At 39.1% G+C, this 26,369-nt stretch overlaps 1 protein-coding gene across 1 annotated transcript in view; it reads left to right on the top strand.

The window, feature by feature from the left end:
- Window positions 1-1,481: 1,481 nt before the first annotated feature.
- The window catches only part of LOC120514749 (serine/threonine-protein kinase 4-like), an 82,293-nt gene continuing 57,405 nt past the window's right edge, over window positions 1,482-26,369 (top strand). Inside the window, exons 1-2 of the mRNA XM_039735276.1 lie at window positions 1,482-1,729; window positions 20,937-21,017. Coding sequence (XP_039591210.1) covers window positions 1,695-1,729; window positions 20,937-21,017 — 116 coding nt within the window. The 5' untranslated portion in view covers window positions 1,482-1,694. The remainder of the gene's footprint in view (window positions 1,730-20,936; window positions 21,018-26,369) is intronic.

The raw sequence follows: 26,369 nt of genomic DNA, 5'->3' as shown, positions 1-26,369 counted from the left end.
CAGTGGCTGCAGGTTTTCATTCTAACCTTATTCAATTAGTGACCAGTTTGTGCTGCTAATTAACCTCTTTTGCCTTAGTTTTAATTAACTTGACTCGGGCCCACTTAGTTGTTTCTTTTTTCTTAATTAGCAGCCAAACAATAATGAGACACAAAACGCGCCGCCACATGACCAGCTCACCTGCACCCATCACACAATATCTGAAAATAAAGAAAGGTGGAGGTCTCAGTAAGGTTGAGCTCTCAGGTCACCAAAATATCTTGACAGTGTTCTTAGGAAAAACAGAAAATCAACAGTTTTGGAAATGTCTGCTGTGACAGAATGAGAGCAGCAACAAGCTGTGAAATTAAATAACGAGTTTAATTAACAGCATGCATTGGCTTCATTAAGAACATGATTGGAGTGAAATTGGTTGGAGTTTGAAGCCACAATTTAGCTCGTCATCTGTTGCCTTGTTTCATGTCTCATTTCTCTTTGGCTTTCATTTAATGAAGAACAGAATCAATTCAGAGCACTGAATCCTTAAAAAACAGGGTTATTAAAATGAAGGGAAAAAGTGAAAACTGGTCACTGATTAGGAAAAGGGTTAGAATGAAAACCTGCAGTCACTGTGGCCCTTCAGGCCAGGAGTTCGACACCCCTGCTCTAAAACCTAAAACGGGAAAGGCTCTGCTGCCTTTGTCTACTGGGAAAATCGATGCCATCCATTGTTGGTGTTTAAACCTCAGTGCTTGGTGCTTTCCACGCTATTCTTTCATGTGCATTAATATAAGTGCACTGTTCTACGTCTGTTTATAATCTGTTTAATAAAATGTCGTAGCCCGGGGTGCAGATGATGGGATGGAATTAGCCTCTTCACGCCGATTGCTGGTGTGTGGTCCTAAACAGTGGCGCTCAGGTCTTCAACACCGATACAGGCTCCCAACCGTTTTTTCCCTTTGCCTACTCACACAAGCCGACCAGTTCTGCTCACTTGAAGAAAGAAGCAACCTGTATGCCTTTCTATGAGCAGAGACAAGCTCAACATCTACTATACAGGCGTCTTAAGTGCCGAATCAGTACCTGTACCCCTTATACCTGCCACCTACGAGGGCGGCTTTATAGCAGTATTTACCAGGTGTTCCTGCTCCCTCAAGGGGTCCGCGGTCTGAGGAGCTTGTTCCTCTCAGGTGCGGATCCTGAGGCCGCTCCTCTGTGTTATTTATATGTGGTTTTGTGTTCTGTTACAAACAGCTCCAAAGTTACATTCCTGTACCTTAAGTACTTGCGAATAAAAGTGATTCAGAATCCGATTGTAATCTGATAACCTGTTCGGAATCTTTCTTTTCTTCTCTTTATCGCCGCGACCTGTTCCTCCGTCTGCCCTCATTATGCGAGCCACGCCCATGACACGCCTTACACGAACCATTCGTTTTATCTCGAGCCATCCACCACCCCTGCCTCTGCCCGCCTCTATTTCGTCCCGCCCCTTCAATTTTGCTTCCTGTTGTCAGTTATCTGAACGGAAGAAACGCGGACGTTTAAAAGAAAAAAGAAGGAATAGAAAGTAGAGGTAGTGTTGGTATCGAAACTGTATTTATATTATTATTTTTACAAATATATATTATGGAGACCTGAGCCTCCAGAACAGGTTGCGGAAGGAAGCAGTAGTGCTACATTAACGCAAGTATCGCTTGATCAGAGGAAAAGCGGACATGGAAGGCGTGCAGATGAGGAACAACCCGCGCAGGTAATGTACACACCAGTCGGGGTCGGGGTAGGGTTTGGGATCCAGGATAAAGAAAGAAAAAAGAAAGAAACAGCCTATTAGTAAAGCCCCCATCCAAAAGTTTCCGGTTGTAACGGTGTCTCGAAACCTCCTCTAAAAGCATTGTTGTCCTGGCTGACACCCGCCAAACGTGTTCAAAAACCTTAGTGATTGTAGCGATGTTAAGGCCCGGCACTGTGCGATGCTCTCTTGGCGGACGTGCTTTCTGACAGCGGGACATCGGCATGCACGGTCGTTTTATTTACTTTTAATGTAACCGGTACTATGTAAGCGAAGGACGTTTCCGCGACATTTGTTTATTTAAATGCACACCTTTTTGAAAGTTATTTAACTAAATGACATTTTACGTAAAGCGTATTACTATGTACTTTGCATTTTGTGTGGAGTCTAGTTCTGAGCACGTGAGATTTGCCATACATTCAGTTCATGTGCGGGACCACGTTTAAAAATGACAGTAAACCAAGCACACGCTTCTGAAGTCTGCACAGTTTCTAGGTTAACGTTTGCTCTGCGTTATTTCTGGATATATTTTTATACCGTCTGTCACTGCGAACTTTACATAGTAATTCACACTCTGTCAGAACAAAATATAAGGAACACCACTGTTCCCTTCAGAACAATCTCAGTTATTCGTGGCGTGGTTTCCACAAGATGCTAGAAACATTACTTTGAGATTGTGGTCCATGTTGACATGATTGCATCACACGTTGTCTGCAGTTTTGTCAGGTGCACATTCATGCTGCGTATCTCCCGTTCCTCCACATCCAAAAGGTGTTCAGTTGGATCAGATCTGGTAACTGGAAAGGCCAAATTAGAACGTTGAACTCATTCTCCCGTTCATGAGACCATTTTTGCTTTGTGACATGGTGCATTATCATGCTGAAAGTAGCCATTAAAAGGTGACTAAATTGTGGTCATAAAGAGATGTACAGGATCAGCAGCAATACTCAAAAATGTGCGCCATTCAAGCAATAATTGACTGGTATTAAAATGTTCCAAACAATCATTCACCTTACTATTACTCCACCATCACCACCTTCCTGGACTTGCCATCTGTGTGCCTCACCAGAAATTGAGATTAATCAGACCAGGCAATGATTTTTTTTTTAAGTCTTCAGCAGTCCAGTTTTGGTGAGCGTGTGTGCCTACTACATCTTCAATTTTCTTTTCTTGGCAGACAGTAGTAGAACCCAACATGGTCTTCTGCAATTGTAGCCCTTCCACTTCAAGCTTTGACATGTTAGACAATCTGAGATGCTTTTCTGCCCACTACAGCTGTATTAAATGGTTATCTAAGTTACTGTCTGACCATTCTCCCCTCTGACATCAACAAGGTGTTTCTGTCCATAGAACCTCAACTCACTGAATTTTTTGCTTTTTCAACCTTTCTGAATGAACTCCAGAAACTGCTGTGCATGAAACTCCCAGGAGATCAGCAATTACAGAAATACTCAGATCAGCTTGACTGGCACCAAAAATCCTACCATGGCAAACTCACTGAGATAATATTTTTCCCCATTGTAGTGCTTGACATGAACATTAACTGAAGCTCCTAATGTGTTTCTGCATGACGTCATGTATTGTGCTGCTGCCAGATTATTGGCTGATTAGATAATTGCATTGATAAGCAGGTGTTCCTAAAAATTAGCTTAGTGAGTGTATATTAACTAAGTTAAAGGAATAATAAAGAGCTCACATGTACAGTAGCTAGAAGGGGAACTGCCCTTAAGTCATTATTCCATCTTCTGCACTCTTCACCTCCAAGATGTTATTAATATATGACATTTTTTCAAGAGAATAATTGCTACAATTTCATTATGGATCGATTGAGATTAAACAGTAAGGCCATTGCAGAAATTGATCTGGCAACAGATCTTAAACTGCTGTGTCCAACTTGGATTTTAAAGCACAGAAGTAGCTGCAGGTTTTCATTATAACCACTCTGTTAATTTGTGATCAGTTTTTGCTGCTAATTAACCCCGTTTGCTTTAATTTTAATTGATTTGCTGTTTAAGATTCAGACCCTGTGTCTCTTTTTTTCTCTTAATTAGAAGCTAAACAATAATGCGATACAAAGTGAGCCAACACATGACCAGCTAACCTATGTCCATCAAACAATATCTGAAAATAAAGATAGGTGAAGGACTTTGTAATACTGATCTGCTCAGGTCCACAAAACATTCTTGTGTTTCTCTCGGGAAAAAAGGGATATCAACAGTGTTGGAAAACTGTGCTGTAGCCCAGTGAGAGCAGCAACAACTGAATTGTATGCAACACATGAATTAAATAAAAGGTTTAATTATCAACAAGAATCGACTTCTAATACAGAAACCAGTAGAAGTGAAATTGGTTGGAGTGTGAGGCTCCTGCTTAGCTGGTCATCTTTTGTCTGACTTCAGATCTCGTTTTTGTTTGGCTGCCATTTAAGGGAAAAATAATTAAGCCATTCGGAGGACTGCATCTTTATAAAAAAAAAAAAGAGGATATTAAAAAATAAAGGAAAAGAAGTCACTAAAGAGCAGAAATTAGTCAATGATTAAGAAAGTGGGAGGAGGAAAACCTGCAGCCATAATGGCCATCCAGGACCGAAGTTGAACACCCCATCTCATTCCATGCTTCAATGATCTGCTGTGTAGAATTCCCTTATTTTTTCCATGTTGCCTTATTTTTCTTTTCCTGAGTGAAATAGATACATTTAGGCAGTATGAGTGCGTCTTTCCCTGGATTCGCACTCTTAGCAGGGATAGCAGGTAGTATCCAAAGTCAATCACCACTCTGTGTTAAGACTTGAAAGGGTCTTTTCATAACTTGGCCAAGCATAGTGTACAGTAAGGCAGCTTTTACAGATGCTTTCTTTGAATAAGCGTAAAGACATAATAGACCCAATTAAAAAAAAATAAATAAATGAAACATTAAAGAAAGCATTACCCCCAACACGGAAAAATGGCCAATGGTGAAGCTGACTATGAATCTTGCTTAATTTGTCTGCTTTGCTATGGTTTTCTGTTCTTTCCTTCAAGTTTTCTCTTCCAGTCTTCTGAGGTAATGAGCAGACTTGTGTAAGCTACAGAAAAAGTGCTGAGCATCAGCTGTTACTGAAGCAGTCAAACTCTTTGCATATTTTTTCTTTCTTTTTAAACATATTAATTGTTTTAGTTTCTAAGATTTCCATAAACTGGAATGGGATAGTTTTAATCAGAACTGGGTCCTAAAAAATTTCACTTGCTACTGGCACATTAATTGGCAGCATGATTTTAGGACACACAGTGCACATAATCTACAGGCCCACTGGGTTTTTTTATTTACATTTTTTTTTTTTAGAGGCATAAAGCTAATAAGTATAAGCTGTAATTATGTCACTGGGTCATCAGGTAGGTAACTGAGGCTTTGGGTCTTTATAACGACCTGCCCAGAGCCCGGTTCATTAGCCCACCTTTAAGTCGACATTGTGTTTTTAATCCAAAGTAGTTGATTGTGTCTTATCTAAAATCAACATACAATAATGTATACTTACCAAATTAATAAAGCAATGTGCATTTACAGTAAATGTTTGGCTTTCTTCATCCTATACTTTTTGTTTTTGATTTAATTTTCTAATTATTCTAGTCTCATGTACATCATGTACAACCGAGTTTAAATTTAAATTGTCACACATTCTGGAAGCAAGGTGGATTATATGCTTGTTGGAGGTGTGCTTTACTAGATTTTTTTTTCCTTTTGTATACTACCTTAATGATCATTTTGCTAATAATAAAAGGGGTTGTTTCCTGCCTTGCACTCTGTGTTGGCTGGGATTGGCTCCAGCAGACCCCCGTGACCCTGTAGTTAGAATAAAGCGGGTTGGATAATGGATGGGTGGATGTAGATGTCAGAAGTGTGATATACTTGCTTGGCATACATTTTTGATGCTTCTTTGTGAAAAAGCTAGTGTAATATTTGAGTTATCTTTGTTTTGGTATTTATAGATTCTGAAACATGGTATGTGGCATTTATTTATATACAGAATTTGCTTACAAATTCTGTACATTTACAAGGTGAGAGAATTGCATGCATTGTGTCTAAACATTGAATAATGGAATAGTGAGACATGCAGCACTGAACAGTTATCTTTTGAAGGATGTGGCCACTTGGTTTAGTGTAGCTGGGCATTTCCTAGTACTAGTTAGCATCCAGGGTAGTGTTGGATCAATACTAAAATTTTGACTTCAGTATCAATACCAGCTTTCAGAACTCCGTACCAGTACCAAAATGGTATAAAAGTAAATAACCGCTCCAAACCCTAATAGTTTTTCTCCAGCCTCCCAGGTGCAACACATAATTTCATGTCTCCTTGGTACACCATGCCGTTCCTCTATACTACGTACTGATTACCTTTTGATCGCCACTAAGTCCTGGGGTGTTTTGGATACTTTTTCAGTACTGGTATACCCATAGCCCTAATCCACAGCAGCACTGTCTTTTTTTTTGTGATGATGCCTTCAGTTCAAGCCTTTTAAGCTTTTTCTTTTTAATTTTTCTTACATGTGCTGTTGTCATCTTTCTGTGTACTCAAATTCTGTGTTAATGGTAGGAAATTTACACTTAGTTTGAAAAGTTTATCCTCTCTTTTTGTTTTTATTTTTGTGCCAAAGTCTCCATATCTTTTAAGTTTTCAGCCAATTCAGAATTACACTGTTTCATCATTCCTTTTAAAACCATGATTTACAACATACAGGGAAGTGATGCAAGACGCTGGGCCGGGATTTCCGTCAGTGACTTCTGACTGCTTTATTAAGCAGCAGTATAGGCATACATTGGTGGAGGAGGCTTCCTTGTGAATAAATTATCAGAAGTCATTGTACACTTTATGGACAGGGAAGTTCATAGTTCTGTCAAATATGTTAATTGAAGAGATAACAGTTGCATCATGGTAAGAGTGAAATCATCCAGCACTCTCTGCTCAATTGTGTCAATTATATGTACCACTTCCCTGTGACTGCACAGGTTATTGAATTAACAATTTTCAAGGATAGAGCAGGTTGTTTTGGTTTTTTTTTTCCTCTTTTGTTCTGAATATATGCCAATGTGGAAATCGGGATGAACTATCTATTTATGTATGTATATCTTACCGGCAATGTATGAAATGCAGGCATTGTATAGAATGCATAGGCAATGTATAGAATACCTGGTGTGTTTAGGCAAAGTATGAAATATCCAAATTATTTTTATATTATATATATTTTCCGTAGATAGATACTTTATTAATCTCAGGGGGAAATTCACATACTCCAGCAGCAGCATACTGATAAAAAAACAATATTAAATTAAAGAGTGATAAAAATGCAGGTAAAACAGACAATAAATTTTGTATAATGTTAACGTTTACCCCCCGGGTGGAATTGAAGAGTCGCATATAGTGCGGAAGGAACGATCCTGATCCTCCTGACTCTGGCTCACCGAGTAGTGTCCTCTTGCTCCTTTTATAAGGCACCTGGAAGTGCTCCAGGTGCTTGTTGACCCAATTCTGGCAGCACTTCCAGGTGTGGTGGAAGAGCGGCTCTCCAAGGCTCAGCAGCAGCTGTAGCACTCCCAGGCGTCTCACCCAGATCTCAACAGGTCTATATAGAACTCCATCACCCATAAAGCCCTGTTGGAGACTGAGGCACGACTGCATCCCACGGGGGCTGCCAACTAGTGTCTCGGGGGAGGTAGTGTTCTGGATATGCGGGCTCACCAGGTCGTCCCAGCCATCTGCCATTAATATACAAACCGGATTCCAAAAAAGTTGAGACACTATACAAATCGTGAGTAAAAACTGAATGCAATGATGTGGAGGTGCCAACTTCTAATATTTTATTCAGAATAGAACATAAATTACGGAACAAAAGTTTAAACTGAGAAAATGTTTCATTTTAAAGGAAAAATATGTTGATTCAGAATTTCATGGTGTCAACAAATCCCAAAAAAGTTAGGACAAGGCCATTTTCACCACTGTGTGGCATCTCCCCTTCTTCTTACAACACTCAACAGACGTCTGGGGACCGAAGAGACCAGTTTCTCAAGTTTAGAAATAGGAATGCTCTCCCATTCTTGTCTAATACAGGCCTCTAACTGTTCAATCGTCTTGGGCCTTCTTTGTTGCACCTTCCTCTTTATGATGCGCCAAATGTTCTCTATAGGTGAAAGATCTGGACTGCAGACTGGCCATTTCAGTACCGGATCCTTCTCCTACGCAGCCATGATGTTGTGATTGATGCAGAATGTGGTCTGGCATTATCTTGTTGAAAAATGCAGGGTCTTCCCTGAAAGAGATGACGTCTGGATGGGAGCATATGTTGTTCTAGAACCTGAATATATTTTTCTGCATTGATGGTGCCTTTCCAGACATGCAAGCTGCCCATGCCACACGCACTCATGCAACCCCATACCATCAGAGATGCAGGCTTCTGAACTGAGCGTTGATAACAACTTGGGTTGTCCTTGTCCTCTTTGGTCCGGATGACATGGCGTCCCAGATTTCCAAAAAGAACTTCAAATCGTGACTCGTCTGACCACAGAACAGTCTTCCATTTTGCCACACTCCATTTTAAATGATCCCTGGCCCAGTGACAACGCCTGAGCTTGTGGATCTTGCTTAGAAATGGCTTCTTCTTTGCACTGTAGAGTTTCAGCTGGCAACGGCGGATGGCACGGTGGATTGTGTTCACTGACAATGGTTTCTGGAAGTATTCCTGAGCCCATTCTGTGATTTCCTTTACAGTAGCATTCCTGTTTGTGGTGCAGTGTCGTTTAAGGGCCGGGAGATCACGGGCATCCAGTATGGTTTTACGCCTTGACCCTTACGCACAGAGATTGTTCCAGATTCTCTGAATCTTCGGATGATGTTATGCACAGTTGATGATGATAGATGCAAAGTCTTTGCAATTTTTCGCTGGTATTGCTCCACTATCTTTCTGCGCAACATTGTGGGAATTGGTGATCCTCTACCCATCTTGGCTTCTGAGAGACACTGACACTCTGAGAAGCTCTTTTTATACCCAATCATGTTGCCAAATGACCTAATTAGTGTTCATTGGTCTTCCAGCTCTTCGTTATGCTCAAATTTACTTTTTCCAGCCTCTTATTGCTACTTGTCCCAACTTTTTTGGGATTTGTTGACACCGTTAAATTTTGAATCAACATATTTTTCCTTTAAAATGATACATTTACTCGGATTAAACGCTTGATCTGTCATCTACGTTCTATTACAAATAAAATATTGACATTTGCCATCTCCACATCATTACATTCAGTTTTTATTCACAATTTGTTTAGTGTCCCAACTTTTTTGGAATCCGGTTTGTATATATATACTGTACTGTATATGTGTATATGTATAGCAGCACCATTCTTTGTTCAGATTTAGGTACAGTTACCATCTCTGTGGAATTTTCTCCTCCTTCCTCTTGTTTTTCTGCCTTTTCATGCAGTGTTTTAAAGAGTCACATATTAGGTTGATTGTTGGTTGTGAACTGTCCCATTATAGGCATGAGTGTGTATTGTGTGTGTGTGTGTGTTGGTATGCATTGGTTGTTTGTTTGTGTCATACTCCAGATTGTGTCTTTTTTTCTGTTAAGTAGAAATTGCTACAATTCCTCACAAAGGAGAAGTTTTGGGGGTGGAGAGATGGTTGGCTGGAGCAGTGACCATATTAACACTAATAAAGGTTAAAAAACAGAGGGATGGATGGAATTGTTCCCCACTGACATGACTGCTAAACATTATAGTGGTGATTACTTCAGCATTGCATTGACTAACAGTGTTGTTGGTAATGCTAAACTAAGTTTGACATGTGTCTCCCAGTGGTGATCCTAGTGTCACACAGTTTCATGGTTATTCGTTTGCAACATACCACACAAATCACTGAAACAATGCATTCAGACTGCTTGAAATTCTGCTAATAGTATTTAGAAAGAAAAGGGTCCTTCTGAAGCCTTTAGTTTTGTAGGCTCCCACAAAAAGTTTTATTTCATCTTAGTTATTTATACTAGGAGACCATAATGCTACTCATTCAGCTGGTGTGTCCATGTTTAATTTATATGAGCATATAAACTGTTCTTTTATTTTATCTGCTATATGGCATTTAACTGGATAAAGTTCAGCTATCCAAGCCTAGTTTAATTTTTGCTGGCCCTATTTTTACTGTGTTTCAGTTTTATCTGAAAAGTTGCCCATAACTGTTTCTACAAAGATAGGCTTTTATCTTGTTGCTCACTCCCTCCCTTCCTTACTAGAATTCATCCAGAAACTCTTTTCTAGTGTAAGCTTCATACGAGTGTTTGTCATTGATAAGAGCTCATGATGAAAATGCAGTCATGCTGTGCTTCTGACAGCCCATAAAAGCAGGACACTGAATGATAAGGCAATGTTCAAATTTTAGGGTAAATGGTTTAATGCAAAGGTCGGCACCTTTCAGTTTGTTTTATCACACTGTTCAAGTGTTATAACCTTCTTATTTTTTGTTACATTATAATGCAATGAAAGAGTTACATGTCAGTTAGACATACAATGCCACATCTTACAGGATTCAAATCCAAAACCCACTTCTCTGATCATTCAAAACAAAGAAATCAGAAGACTTTGTATGAAGTATTGGCTAAATGTTAGGAGAGTTTTTCAACATGCTTAGTCAAATAAAGACAGCCTTAATAAATCACTAATTCTCTTGTGGAGAGCTCCTTGTAAAGTTTAATTGTAAGTAAAATTAGGACATGGTTTACTTGCAAGTATTGAAGGGGTGTTAGCCAGGGCCTGAAATGTATTTGTGGCAAAGAGGACTAGGGGTTGTGCTGGTGGCGGTGTCAGGGTAAGGGCTTCTTTTTTGGGGGAAAAGGATCCCCCTAATCCTTCTATATAAAAGCGGTCGGGATTGTCCTTCCTTCCCGTGAGTGCTACACAGGCACGGAGTTTCACACACGCCCCGTCCATTTTGCAATGCACGATGGGATTTGTAGTTTCGTTTTTCCAGGTAAAAGATGATTTTCTACTCCAGACTATGCGATATCTTCTTCTTCATTCTTACTATATAAAAGCGGTCGGGATTTTCCTTCCTTCCCGTGAGTGGAAAGCGTAGCGGTATTCCGCTTATCACAGACTTACTACTTGCAGCTTGCGAAGCAACATGATGTGAGGCGAGTTCTGGTGCTCCCATCGTTCCCTTGCTTTTGTGCGCGATGCGCTGGAAAAATAGACAAAATGATGTCTCTGGAAATAATTAATGTTGATGGATTACAAGTGCCTCACCGCGTAGTAAATATCAGGGGGGTTCAAAAGGGCGACCTCAATATAGAAAAAAAGTTTAAATTTCATCACAAAAATAACAGAAACTACGAGTATTAAAGTAATACAGCTTAAATGCAATATAACCAAATTAATGAGTTTGTATAAAATATCAAATTGATCTACATATTGAATTGCCTTAAAAGGCGGGTCAGCCTAGTGTAAAGATAAATGGGGGCTTTTATAGGCTTGTAGGGTTTCAATATTGATGGATTACATGATTTATTTTACCATTTTCTTACTGTATTTATTACCATTTTATGTTCAGTGGATGCTACGTAAAACTGACATTTAAAAAAATAAAATGCCAACATTATATCAGCCCCTCATTAATAAGTGAATGCCAAGATTATCAGGGATGTTTTTATTTATATGGACTCCTCAAGGTTTCTTTTATAACAACATACTTATCATATTAGACTTGTCAGAAAATCATTATGTCAGGATTGTGACATTTGCTGTTTTAAGATCTGTGTTTGTATCGAAACATGGAAGAAATATTATATCAAGGTAATAATACTTACTAAAGGTAAAAGTCTGAATTATCTTAAGCCGCCCTAATTTGGTGTGTTCGTAAGAAATGTAATGAATTACTTCATGAGGCAGAAGTACATAAACAGTAGTTGACTCAAATACAGTATTTGAAATATTAAGATGTGTGTTTCAGTGCAAATGTTCTCATTTTTCATTTGTCACCCTCTGATAAAGGTCCACGGAGGGATAGATTCCTAGTAAAATAACATCATTTCCATAATTACTAACCTTGAAATATGCAAAAGTGATACCCTACAACCTTAAATTTGAAAATTGTCATTTTTAACTTTCTGGGGGTGGCTGTTAGAGCACTAGAAACATCGGTAAAGAATCAAATACCAAATATATTATCTTATTTGTGATCAGTAACCTCAAAATAGCATAAACAATTCTCCACATGCCTATATTACTGACTCCTATTTTTTCAGAGTTTGGTAAAAGGTGGGGATACATCAATAGCATTTTTCACACACCAAGTATGATTACTGATATTGTTTTTTTAAGTTTTTGCCAATTCCGATTCCATTATAGTAAGGCTGGAGGATAGTATTTGTTTATTATGTCCATCAACTGTCATCTTCACTGTTCACATCACATATAAATCTCCTAATTTGGAATAAAACAATTCAAAACTGAACAGAAAAACTAAAAGTAGGGTACATTACATAGAACAATTAACACGCTTTTTAAAGTGGCTGAAACTTAACAGAAAAAAATAAATAAAAAATCACATACAATTAATGTATGTAAACCAAGCTAACACTGTTCCAAGTCTTTCAAACATGGGATATAATATTACAACACAGTGTTCACAGGAATTTGGCTAAATATAACAAGAATATTTCTCTTTCTGGTGTTGTATTATTGTATAATAGCTGGCTCAGTGGCGTAAAGACATGCAGGCCAAAAGACATTTGGGAAGCACATGCCACTGGGTAGGTCTATTACAGTTTTGGAACGATGAGTGGCAGGTACCTTTTGATGAACAGAAACATCTCTCCTTGTTCATCTGTAAGCTTGTTTCTGGTTTCATTAGCAATATGTGACAGTGCACTAAGTAATCTCTCACTCTCTATACTACTGAATGGGGCTGAAAAGAATTTCCTTGATATCTGAGACAACGTGGGGAAACGCACTTTGTTAAACTGACCAGTAGTTGAGTGGTTTATCTCAATGAGAAACTTTGGTCGCTCCCTGGCATTTCTCCAGCTGTATGGCAGTAGCTATTGCAATACAGGTCATTGATGCTTCTCCATAGTCATCTACAATCTCAATAAACATAAGCTTTAAACTACTACTTGGCTGATCCTTCCAGGGACTTTTGGAAGGTGGTGCTGCATAATCCTGTCCAGCTGCCTTTAGACCACAATTCCTGCAGATCCAGCAACACCATCTCTTTGGCCTCCTTTCCTTATGTGTATAACTGGAAACATTTTTTTCTGATATGCATGTCGGTTTTATGTCCAATCAATAGACTGTTTTTGATACTTAGACATTTTATGTTAACTGTTAAGAGATTGTTCCAAAATGCTATCTATTTATTTTAATATATTTTGGCAACTAAGGATTGTTTTTAATAAGACACCCTAGAGAAGTAGGTCATAATAATTCTTCATATTTATTTACACATTGTCATGGTAAGGGGTCCTGAAAATCTATTGGTAATTATTCTATTGTGCAGTTGTCTATCTATCTATCTGTGAGATGTATTCAACTGAGCAAATTTTTAATAGCAAGTATATGGAACTTTAATGAATTGGGATAGAAATATGTGATCTTTCTTAGATAAAAGCAAAAATAGTATTGCTCCAGTAAAATGACCAATTTGAATGCAGAGTCGTCAGTATTGATGCAGACACCCATACTGCTAAAACTAAATTGTACATTTTATATTTATAAAATAATTTTCTACTACTTCTGTATTGAACTCACCAGTCTGCCAGATAGCTTACAGCGCTTACTGTCCCTAATATAATGACAAAATTCTGTGAACAGAAGTTTAATGATTTTCCCTACCCATTATTCCAGTTTGCAGTATCCTTGCTAATTTTTGCAAAGAACGCAACATAATCACCCAAGTAATGCATGGTGTCAGTTTTTAACCAAGATACCTGTTGCAGAGAATTTTTTTAGCATGCCAGGAGCAAAGGTATAAGTTGAGCATTGTTATCCAACCAATTTTCTGTGGAGGCTCAATTTTTGTAACCCAAAAAATTCCAAGGCATGCCACGATTAAATCTATACACTTGCTAAACTGTCCGAAATGTTGGGACTATTAGAGACAGCTTAGAGTTTGGTGTTCGCAGACACAGCTGCTTCGTCTCTTTGCCTGCTCATACAGGTGGTCCTACATGGCACACCTGGGTAACTCTCATTGTGCACCAGTTGAAAAAAAAGCTTGTTTAGGGCAGAATTATAAAGTCATTGATTGTGGTGAACAATTTAGGATGGCATTTGTGGAGTTTTAACACATTTTAATGTAGGCCCATTCAAGAGATGCTTATTTCAGTTAAGTCAGTCTTTAGCAATGTGTTCAGTCCACAGTTGTGCCAATAGTTTAATTTTATTGTGACACATCAGTGTCACATATGCCATACCAATGTGAGAATTAATACATTGGCCTCATTTTCATATTACTTTCTTTCAACCTGCATTTTAGAAAGGTATTCAGATTCAGTTTGTACTTCATTAATCAGTATTTTGTTAAAAGGTCAGGATTCAGGTTATTGTTTTAAGTTTAAATTATGCCATTAAATTTTTAAAGTTCCTTTGTGTTGATTCTGCATTAATATTGTGATTCAGTGATTTTTGTATTTATTTTATGATTGCATGTTTAATGTTAGAGGTGATTAAACGCGATTGAATTCATACAACTATGTAATTAATTTTTTTAATCGATTCCTAGCCCTTCTATATATATGTGTTGTAATAAATAAAGAGTCTTTCAAAAATAGAAAAAGATTTGGGGATCGTCCCCATATATTGTCATCCAGACAAAGTGAAAATATGGTTGATTCAGAATGACTTTTCAGTACAGAATGAATGAAACATAGTAACAAAATGGCGTTTAAATAACAGCTGGGATGATGGGAGAGGAAATGGTTGGCAGGAAGTGACGATTGGAGGCGGGACCACGGAACCAACGTCATCGTGAGTAGACAGGAGTAGTTGAGTGTGGAACCGGAAGTGATGTCATCGAACTGAAAATGGATGGGTTTATTTTTCTTCCAGTTTTCTGTAGGTAGAAAGAGATTCAGGTAAGTACCACGTGATAAACCCTTGTCTTGCGAGATTTCACTCACCTTTGGGCTCTTTGACTGCCTCCAACTCGCACGTGTGTGACATGACCTCAGCCCAGACCCATCCGGTCGGGCGACCTGCACCGAGAGGTCGTGAATCCGGGAGAGAGCATCTGCGTTGGCCTGCAAGGAACCCCTACGATAAGTAACGCTAAAACGATATGGTTGGAGATCCAAAAACCACCTAGTGACACGAGGATTCGACTCCCGATGAAGGGACATCCACTGTAAAGCGGCATGGTCCGTCACCAGAGTGAATTCCCGCCCCAATAGGTAGTACCTCAACGATGTAATAGCCCACTTAATCGCCAGGGCCTCTCGCTCCACCGCAGCATACTTCATCTCACGGTCCAGCAGTTTCCGGCTCAGATACATAACGGGTGTTCAGCACCCTCGACACATTGGCTCAACACGGCACCCAATCCTGTGGCCGATGCATCGGTCTGGAGAATAAAAGGAAGAGAAAAGTCAGGGGATTTTAATAAAGGTGCTGATGTAAGGGCCAATTTCAAGTCACAAAATGCTTTATCTACTGTATCATCCCATACCACTTTTATAGGTGCCCGTTTCTTTGTCAAATTAGATAAGGGCGCAGCAATTTCTGAGAAATGTGGCACAAAGTGACGATAGTAACCAGCTAATCCCAAAAATGCCTGCACTTGCCGCTTATTTATCGGACGGGGCCAATTTATGATGGCATCAATTTTAAGACATTGTGGTTCACGACACACCCCCCCCACTAGGTAGCCCAAATATTTGGCTTCTCTCAATCCAAAGAAACATTTCTTTGGGTTAATACGAAGTCCTGCAGCTGCCAGTGTGGAAAGTACCGTTTTCACCTGCCATACATGATCCTTCCACGTGCTGGAATAGATGACAACGTCATCTAGGTAGGCGGCACAATAGGAATTGTGGGGCCGTAGCAGTGTGTCTACCAGACGTTGGAAAGTAGCTGCCGCCCCGTGCAAACCAAAAGGAAGGACCCGGTACTGCCAATGTCCGCTGGGAGTGCTAAATGCGTTTTTTTCTTTTGCAGAATCCGTTAAAGGAATTTGCCAATACCCTTTGTCATGTCAAGGGTAGTTAGAATTGAGCGCTTCCTAGCCGATCGAGCAGATCATCCACTCGCTGCATCGGATCGCATCAAACTTGGAGACCGATTGAGTCGCCGAAAGTCATTACAGAACCTCCAAGACCCATCGGGCTTAGAAACTAGAACAATTGGACTAGACCAAGGGCTATAGCTTTCTTCGATAACCCCTAAATCCAGCATTCGCCTAATTTCCAATTCCACTTCCGCTTTCTTTGCCTCCGGGAGTCTGTAAGGTCTCTCCCGACAATCACTCCAGGGTCCGTAATAATATATGCGCAATCAACGCAGTACGCCCAGGTAATTCATCCACCACCTCGGTACAGACAAGATAGCCTTTTCGAGATCTTGTCGCTGTTCTGAGTCAAATTGGAACCAAAATTAAGTTTGGCACAGGACATAAAAAGTGAACTAGGCTGTCCGGAGGAGGGATCGGGTTCCCTTTCCTTCCACGGTTTCAGCAAGTTGATATGGTATACTCTTTCGTCGGTCGACGATTAGGTTGTTTAACTAAATAGTCGACAGACCTTTCTTTCTTTAATTTCATACGGTCCTTGCCAATGAGCTAATAATTTATAATGGGAGGTTGGGACTAATACCATAACACGATCACCGGGACAAATTCGAATGGTGGTGTTTCTATTATAATAACGTGACTGTGCTGCTTGCGCTTTTCTAAATTCTCTTTTAGGATAGGTCTGATCTTCTCTAGTCTATCGCGTAATTGCGCGATATATTCAAGAATATTTGAAGTAGGGAGTACCTCCTCCTCCCATCCTTCTTTTAACATGTCCAAAAGCCCCCTGGGTTGCCTTCCGTATAATAATTCAAAAGGAGAAAACCCTGTTGAGGTTTGAGGGACTTCCCGATAGGCAAACAAAACGAGAGGAAGCAACTGATCCCAGTTTCTTCCGTCCTCGTTAACTACCTTGCGTAACATCTGTTTTAACGCCTGATTAAAACGTTCAACCAATCCATCAGTTTGGGGATGATAAACCGATGTTTTCAGATGTTTTATCCTGAGTAATTTGGCCACTTCCTGAACGTTTCTGAAGTGAAAGGAGTCCCTTGATCTGTTAAGACCTCCTTGGGGATCCCAACACGCGAATATCCCTACTAATTCCCGTGCGATATTTTTGAATTAGCTGAGCGCAACGAACAGCTTCTGGAAAGCGAGTGGCATAATCTACTAGAACTAGAATATATTTAAAACCTTTAACGAGGGTTCTAATGGACCAACGAGATCAATACCAACTCGCTCAAACGGGATGTCAATCAGGGAAGGGGAATAAGAGGAGCTTTAGACCTTCTGGGTATCTGGCGAAGTTGACACTCCGGCATGAAGTGCAAAATCGCCTGACCTCCTCATTAACTCCGCCAATAAAATCTGAGTTTTATCCTCTCCAAAGTTTTTCGAGCCTAAATGGGCTCCTAGAAGGTGGGCATGTGCTAATTCACATACCTTTAGCGAAAAGTACGTGGAATTAACAACAAAGCCCGCACTTCACCCCCGTGTTCTGCCACTCTATATAATAAATCATTTTTAATTACAAAGAACGCATCGGTGGCATGGGATCTAGGTTTGTATAACCGTCAGTAGATACTACTGCATTTCTAGCATTTTTTAACGAATCGTCATTCCATTGTTCTCTTTTAAATGACGATGGAGTTAATAGGAACTGGGACGTTAAGTTTTGTATAGGATCTCTTCGAGTTCAATGGGAGGGGCTACTGTCTCTACGCCTTCGCCGACTGTATCAGCTCCCGCAGAGGACGATGGGACATCAAAACTTTCGCACTGGGTACCCGTATGGATCCGTGCTACTGAGGGACACGGCGTGGAGGCAGTCGGAGCATTATTCTCCATCACTAAGCCCAAATTCTTATTAGATGCAGTTACGTTATTACCGCTGTTAATTTTATTCCAATCTCTTCCTAATATGACTGGAAAAGGGGGATCGGGTAATACAGCCATAGCCATACTGGTTAATTTATGAGCTACTGATATTACACACCTGGCTGTTTTATAATATTTAATATCCCCATGTATACATTTTAGACTGGTTTTCCCTTGAGTCCACTGTTGCGTAATACGATCGGGTAGCAACAATGGAAATGTTACTCCCGGAATCAAACATTGCCCTTACCTTTCTGCCATTTATAATAACTGCACCTGTATATGGAAGAGACAGAGGATTAATCACTGTGGCACAGTACCTTTCTCCCCTTACTACCGAGCAATCCATAGGCTCGTAGGCACAGTTCGGGGACAGATGCCCGATCTCCCCACACTTGAAACAGCGAGGGGGACCGGCTAGTCTGTCCCTTCTACGAACGGCAGGTTCGGGAGTTTGTCGAGGGGGCTCAGGAGCTGCCCCACATATCTGTTGGGTTCGGCGAGAGGACCTTTCCGACCACCCTGATTTACAGGCTGCCCAATGACGTTCCGCTATTTGGATTAAGGTGTCCATATCCTCGTAACTGTGCTTACATACTTGTTGGGCGATGTAGTCAGGGAGGGCATGTACGAATGTCTCGCAGGCAAGGAGCTCAGCCATTTTGTGGGAGGAGTTGATGTTGGGCCGTAGCCAGCGAAACAACTTACCCCAGGCTTCAAAGCCCTGCGATCTTAACGGCCTTTCTGGATCGAATTGCCACTCCCTCCACTCTCGCCTGTTGTTCGGTGAAACGCCGTAGCGCTTGAACACCTCCAATTTTAGCGCATCATAATTGGCCGCCTGCTCCTCAGTTAAGTCGTAGTAAGCCCTCTGCGCGTTCCTTCAAATAGGGAGCCAGTAGGTACGCCCACCGACCTCGGCCACGCGTTCCGCTTAGTGGTACGTTCAAAAATCAAAAAATAAGACTCAATGTCATCAGATTCAGTAAAGGGGGTTAACTGAATTGGCTGTGACCGAGCTACCTCCGTCTGTACACCAGCACGGGAACGAGCCTCGGTTTCCGCTAATTGGGTCCTGGTTTCCCCTATCTGAATCTTCAGAGTTTGTAGATCTCCCATAATTGTATTTAGTACAGTGTTGAGGTCCTGTTCTTCGGTCATGTTGAACAAGTATCCTGCCGGCTACGCCAAATGTAATAAACAAAGAGTCTTTCAAAAATAGAAAAAGATTTGGGGATCGTCCCCATATATTGTCGTCCAGACAAAGTGAAAATATGGTTGATTCAGAATGACTTTTCAGTACAGAATGAATGAAACACAGTAACAAAATGGCATTTAAATAACAGATGGGATGATGGGAGAGGAAATGGTTGGCAGGAAGTGACGATTGGAGGCGGGACCACGGAACCAACGTCATCGTGAGTAGACAGGAGTAGTTGAGTGTGGAACTGGAAGTGATTTTATCGCGGCCATTTTGGATCTGAAAATGGATGGGTTTATTTTTCTTCCAGTTTTCTGTAGGTAGAAAGAGATTCAGGTAAGTACCACATGATAAACCCTTGTCTCGCGAGATTTCACTCACCTTTGGGCTCTTTGACTGCCTCCAACTCGCACGTGTGTGACAGTGTATTTATATATACAGTATGAGTATATACAGCGGAACCTCGGTTCACGAACGTCTCGGTACACCTACAACTCGGTTTATGACCAAAAAGTTGGCCAAACTTTTGCCTCGGTTCACGACCACACACTCGGTATACGAACAAGCCAGTTTCCCTTTCGGTTTGTGTGTGCTGATGATTTACGCACGTGTTGCATTGTTCTCGGTCAGAAGTGCGTGTTTGCACGTGCGTGCGTGCTTTCGCTGTGAACTCTTTGTGCTCTATTTCATTTCCCTTCCGGTTTGTACGTGCCGATTACTGTATTTAAGCATGTGTTCAGCCTCTCCCTGTTCATTGTTCTCAGTCAGATGTGCGTGCTTTACCTGTGAACTCTTTGTGCTCTACAGTATTTCGTGTGCTTTTGCAGTTAACCATGGCTTGTAGGCACTGTAACCTCCTCTCCACCCAGTTCCTCCTCACTTCATGCCAGAACTCGACTCATGCAAGGTTAGTTTTCTTGGTAGTTTATGGTTAGTTTTTGTATTACGGATTTTTCAAATGTTCATTTTTCGGTTCTTAGCGTGAATTGTTGCAATGTTACTTTTCTTGGTTGTTTATTAAGTTACGGATTTTTTAGGTGTTCATTTTTTTCTCCCTGTTCTTAAAACTCATTTTAAAAAAAGTGTTTACAGCAATCAGGTTGTAAGGCTATAGCACAAACTCTTGCAATGTTAGTTTTCTCTGATGTTCAAGGTTTTCTTAGTGCTTTTCAATGTTTTTACATTTAGTTTACAATTACAATGTGCATTCTATGGTGTAATTAATTGTGCTTAAAAATCTTTAAAAAAAATATATATATTTACATACCGTTTGTACGGTCTGGAACGGATTAATTGTATTTACATACAATCCTATGGGGGAAATTGCTTCGGTTCACAACCAAATCGGTTTACGACCAGAGTTTTGGAACGAATTATGGTCGTGAACTGAGGTTCCACTGTATATGTATATACATATGTGTGTAATATATAATATTTATATAAGTCACTTTTCTTGAATCTACAGTTCTACTATGAACATATTTTTAAATACTTGCTCAGTACCCTCAGTATCGTTCTCCTCCTGGACTTATTTTCGGAGATTCCTGACTGCCACTTTAATGCTACCACTGTTAAGCATCCATTGAATCACACAAAAGACTGATTACGTTTTCATTAAAGTCAAATGAAGATAACTATTGTATATCTGATTTTTACTTCCGTTGTTGTAATTGCCAAAATCACCATCTTAAAGAATCTCTTCAGTGTCAGCAATGCATGTTGTTGCTACTTCAGCCAACACACCAGTTCAGACACAGTCTGCATCTTATAAAAGTTGTTCAGATTAAGATATTTCATATTGAGAATGGTCCTTTGATATTTCTGATTTTTTAAATTTTTTTATTTTATAGGCAACTAAAGAAATTAAGCGAAGATAGCTTAACAAAGCAACCAGAGGAAGTTTTTGATGTTTTAGAGAAGCTTGGAGAAGGGTAAGTGAAAAAGAAAGCTGAAACATTTTTTTCTCTGTAATATTGTGTGCTAAACTTTTACCCAGCTATTTTTAGATATAATTACTTTGGATTTGTTTGATAGTGTTGCTGTACACTATGAAGATGACATTGTACATCTTCTTAGAATGTACTCTCCAGTTTTCCACTCACTTATTAATGTAAAATAAGATTTTAGTATATCACTGAGCCTAAATCATCTGTTACATTCTAGAACTGGGCTATGTACTGAAAATTTACCAATACTGACATTAAGAGTACTCGCTGAACTACTTTTGTTCATGTCAGAATGTTTTATACAGTAAAAGCTATCTCCTATTGTTTGCTGTCAGCAGCTATCCTCTTAAAAACTTTATAGCCCCCCATTCCAGTCATGGTATTCAGTTATTGTTGTTGGCTTAAATGTGTTAAATTATTGCTTTATTCATCTGAGTTTTTTTTTTTTTTTACTTTATAGTTTCATTAGCAGTTCTCATAAGCTTGATATTTACTGAATTTCATAAGCCTGCTTCTTAATTTTGAGGTTAATATTTTTAATGAAATAAAAATCTATCTAATCTTGATGTATTTTTTTTCCATAAAGTCGGCCAACTAAATGTATTGGAGAGTAATATCAGTAACATGTACAGTGAGCACTATTATATGCAAAAACTTGCTTTATGTTTGAATGCGTTTGTCCAAACCAAACATGTTTTCAGTGTAAACTATTGCTAAAACATGTATTTCAGCATTGTAGGTGGTTTGAAATCTTTTGCTTCTATTTCTACAGGCTTTATAGATTGTTATAGAAATATTCACTATGTAAAAGTGTTGTACGATCTACTTGTAACAATTGCCATATCTATTTTAAAAGGTCAGAAACACAGTAATTTTTGTTAAATGTTTTTAAGAGACATTTTCAGACATGTTAGACTAGTCTTGCAACTTTTACTTTTTTTTTATAAAACTGTATAAATTAGTTACCTTTTTTTTGTTATATACTTATTATGAAAAGAATTCACGTTTTTAATGGAATATAATGTTAAACAAGAAAATTCCATGCAGATTTCAATAGGTGTCATACAGTTTAAATTCACAGTCAAACATTAATGACAGTATCTGAAGATTAGTTTGATACAGTATATATTTACTGTATGATTTATGTTAGAGCTGAAAAAAAATTAATTCACATATAAAACTAATTGTACATCCATGTACTGTGAAACCTGAGACAGATATTTAAGATGACAATGCTAGAGAGATTTGCATTGATTTTCTCCGACCAACCAGTAAATTTAAAAGCTGATTCAGAAATTGATAGTGTAAAGATCCAAAAGGTTTAGGTTTTATTACATTTTTATGAAGTTTTTAGATAAAATGTAAAGCTATGATTTCCTAAATTCACTTCTACATTTTATTTTTGGCAGACTGATTGGTGGCTTTATTTTTTTCTAGGTTAGTGTCATATATTTGGCCCTCAGGTACAAACGGGTTCCGTTCTTTCAGACGTTTAACACAATTATTATGTACTGTCAGAATTTGCACTGAAAATGTCTTTCTAGAAACATAGTACTTATTTTTACAGAAAAAATTTAAACTTAGTTACAGTTAATCAATATGATTATACTTTAAATTACAAAACACAAATAATTTAAATTAAAATGAAGCACAGAGTGGATAACAGTATGTTTGTCTTATGCTTGAACATCTGCCTTTTGATAATGAAGCAATATCTCATAGAGCTGGAAAAGGCATAATGACGGCAGAAAAAAACACTGCTGAATGACTCCTCAGCAGAGATGTGCTGTCTTTGATGAAATGTAGATGCAGCAAGCTGTGAGACGACCAGTGTTTGAAGTCAAGCATCTATTTTTTTTAGAAAGCATTAGACCAAAAAGTGAAGCATGTTACTACACTTGGTATATACATCATGGTTCTTCTTTTTTGTGGTGTGTGACAGACACAAGAGGCACAAGCAAGAGGCAAAAGTTCAAAGCACACGTGATTTTATTTTCTTTTTTCCTTGTGGGAAATGCCTTCCCCGTCCCCACATGTTCTCAGCACAAGCACACCTCAACACAATACTCTTCTTCTTCTTTCTTATTCTCCTCCACTCCTCCTCAGAAAGCTTTGTCTCCCTCCTCCCGACTCTGACTATCGGAGTGGTGGCTGCTGGCTCAGTTTATAACGCACCCGTAAGTGCTCCAGGTGCTTGATGACCTATTTCCAACAGCACTTCCGGGTGTGGCAGAAAAGCTGCTCTGTAGGGCTCAGCAGCTGCTACAGCACCCCCGGTGACACTCACAGATCCCAAAAGGGCTGCAGTAAACTCCAACTGCCATGAAGCCCTGCGGGAGTCCTAGGCAATGCTGCAACCCGGGGGCTGCCATCTAGCGTTCTGGGGGAGGTAACGCTGTGGATTGGCTGACTCCCCCCAATCCTCCCAGCGTGGAGGCGCCCCGGCCGTCCACCACAGGTGCTATGAAATGCAAACAAGTTGAAAGGAATAGCAAAAAAGAGTCGTGATCGGTGAGTTGAAAGCTAGTAAACAAAGTTTAAATATGGACAGGTGAAACTCCTGGAAATATCTTGCCATAACCATGAAAAAAATCTAGCAACATGTATCACGAAAGTAATATATTAAAAATTGCCCAATAAGTAATTATATGAAGCACCTCGACATAAAAAATTGCCAGTTGTTTAAAATAACAAAAAAAAAATTGGCAAATTCATATTTTATTTTTCTGCTGAATTACTCACCATGGTTTACTTTTTGCTTAGGATTTTATAAAACAAAAAAAGACCAAACACCTTTAGCGCAAGGCCTCTAAAATGATCAGCACCCCTCCTTGGTGTGCCATATTGAAAATCACATAATCATGTTAGCAGTTTAGAAGTCCACTTAATATGATTTAAGGTTTTTATTTTCATTTTGGTAGCTTTTTATTATTTTTGGAGAATATGCACCACATATTCCAATTAGATTTTTCCATTTTGAAATGGGCGAGAAAGTAATAATAAGGCATTCTTAGTATTCTATGCCTTTTTATTTATTGATTTGTTGAAACTGTTTAGGCTAGTTGGTATTTGCAGGTCTTCAGGCAGGAGCAGGCATGAGGCAAGACACAACCCTGGAAAAATGTATTGCCATTGCAGAAATAATGAACATTATTTTGGATACTGTAGTTGTGTGACTGGGAGGTAGAAAAAATATCAGCAGCAAAATAAGATTTTTGGCAGTTTTTATCTAAATTGGTTTTATTCTTTTAAAATGATGGATTTCTAGTAGCATCCTTTGTTATTGTCTTAATTGTTAAAGCAAGCAGGTATTTTTTATAATTCACACAAATATTCAAAAGGCTTTCATAATAATGATAGCCAAGAAAATCATCGGCTTAATCCTAACATAGTCTGCAAGAACACTTAATTAAAAGCCCCACCCAAACTGCAGCTCTAGTTATGCTGTGTTGAGCACTTCACTATTTTTATTTTTAGATCTTATTTTTTTGCAGCCAGCCATTCTTCCGCCATAGTTCAGGGTTGATTGTGGCTTTCCTGTTGCACAAATCATCTTGTCTCTTTGCAGTAAGGTGAAACCTGGCTCATATCTCTCAGGTTTTATTTATAACTTATGTTAGTTATAATGAGCCTCACAGGTAGTGTACAGTGGAGTGTAGGCTTGGTTTAATTAAATTAAATATTCTCTGTGTATGTGTTTTACTAAACCTGATAAAAAATACTTGCAGTCATTGTTTTACTTCATGCATATACAGTAATTATGCTAATTGAAGAGGAACAACAGTACTTCTGCACAGGGTTTTTATATGCATCTCTTCATTTTTGTTAAAATCAACCTCTCAAAGTGTGTCATGTTGTGAAGCCAAGTAAAACATAATTGAATTAAAAAAAATGTTCATTTCATTTGAATCTGTCTTAAGCTTATATGTAAATGAATGGTAGACTTTAACTGCAGATAAACATTCTGATAACCATTTTAAGAGATGTTTCTAATTAAAAGCAAGCAGGCAAGAAAAGCAGAGGGTGACAACAATTTGTTTTGCAGTACAAATAAATGAACAGCATTAGAGTAATAGAGTTAAAGTAATTATAAGTTTTTGGACATTGATAAAGTTGCTGTTATTTTAGCTTTTTACCAAAAATATTGTAGTTGACCTTATATAATGAATGTTGTCTGAAAGTATAAACTACCGGCTTTAACATGATGGTGTTTACATCCAAGTTGAGTAAATGGTTTAAGAATTTTAGCACCTTTTATATATCTCCTTCTCCTTATCAAGTAACCAAAAGTAATCAGACAATTGTCTGACAAGTTGCTCCATGGCAAGATGTGGACAGTCCCCTCATTATTTTATTAACAGGTAAGTAGATAAAAGTTTGAAGTTAACCCCCCAAGTGTCGAATTTTCATTTGGAAACTGTTGCTGTGAACTCTCAGTATGAGGCCCAGGGAACACGGTGCAGGTAAATCAGGCCATAAACTAGGCTGAGGAAACAAAACAAACCCATTAGACAGACAGCAGAAACATTAGAAGTAGAAAAGTAAATGATCTAGTACAGGGGTCCTCAACCGCCAGTCCGCGGGCCGTGAGAGAACTGCCGGCAACAGAGACTCGCTCAGTGAAGGGCTACAACAAAAAGGCTGCCCCCTTCACTGAGGATATTTTTCAGAACGCTAGGCGGGCGGGGCTTTGCAGTGCGCAGAGAGAGAAGAGAGACCGAGGTGAGAGAGTATTACTACAAAGTATTTTTATGGTCCCGACAGTTGACACGAGTCTATAGAAATCTCGTTACTACGAAGTACATTCAGCAGATACTTTCATTACAACAAAGTGACCTTGAAATGCTTGAATGAATCATCCACAGAGCAGTTATTTCTGTGGTTGCAGCTCAGTTGTGCACAACCATCCCCAAACAGAAACATTGTAAAAAAAAAAAATCTTTCTTCGAACTTTCCTTGTACTGTTATTTTGCTGTTTTTGTTTTCGGTGGTTTTCAGTGATATGTTTTGCTTATTGCTCGTCAACATTTGAAAAACATCCATTGGAGTTTAACTCCTTGTCACCCTTCTATAGAAATGGCAGACACGAAAAAACGATAACAGTGTTAATGTTTGTGATGTGCAATCTGTTGGAATGACAAATGCAATGCATATCTCTCTGTTACATGCAAAAAAAGAAAAAAAAAATCACGGGTTGCAAACATATTCGAACTGCTGCATTTGAAGATGCCGAAAAAGCAGTTTTTATGTGGTTCAGTGATGCTCATTCAAGAAACATTCCTATTAATGCAGCACTCATTCAAGAAAATGTGAGGTTTTTAAATTCTTTTGGGACCT

This window comes from Polypterus senegalus, chromosome 14 (assembly GCF_016835505.1).
Source record: "Polypterus senegalus isolate Bchr_013 chromosome 14, ASM1683550v1, whole genome shotgun sequence".
Lineage (NCBI taxonomy): Eukaryota > Metazoa > Chordata > Cladistia > Polypteriformes > Polypteridae > Polypterus > Polypterus senegalus.
Note: the sequence above shows the minus strand (reverse complement) of the source record. Positions and strands in the feature narration are given on the sequence as shown.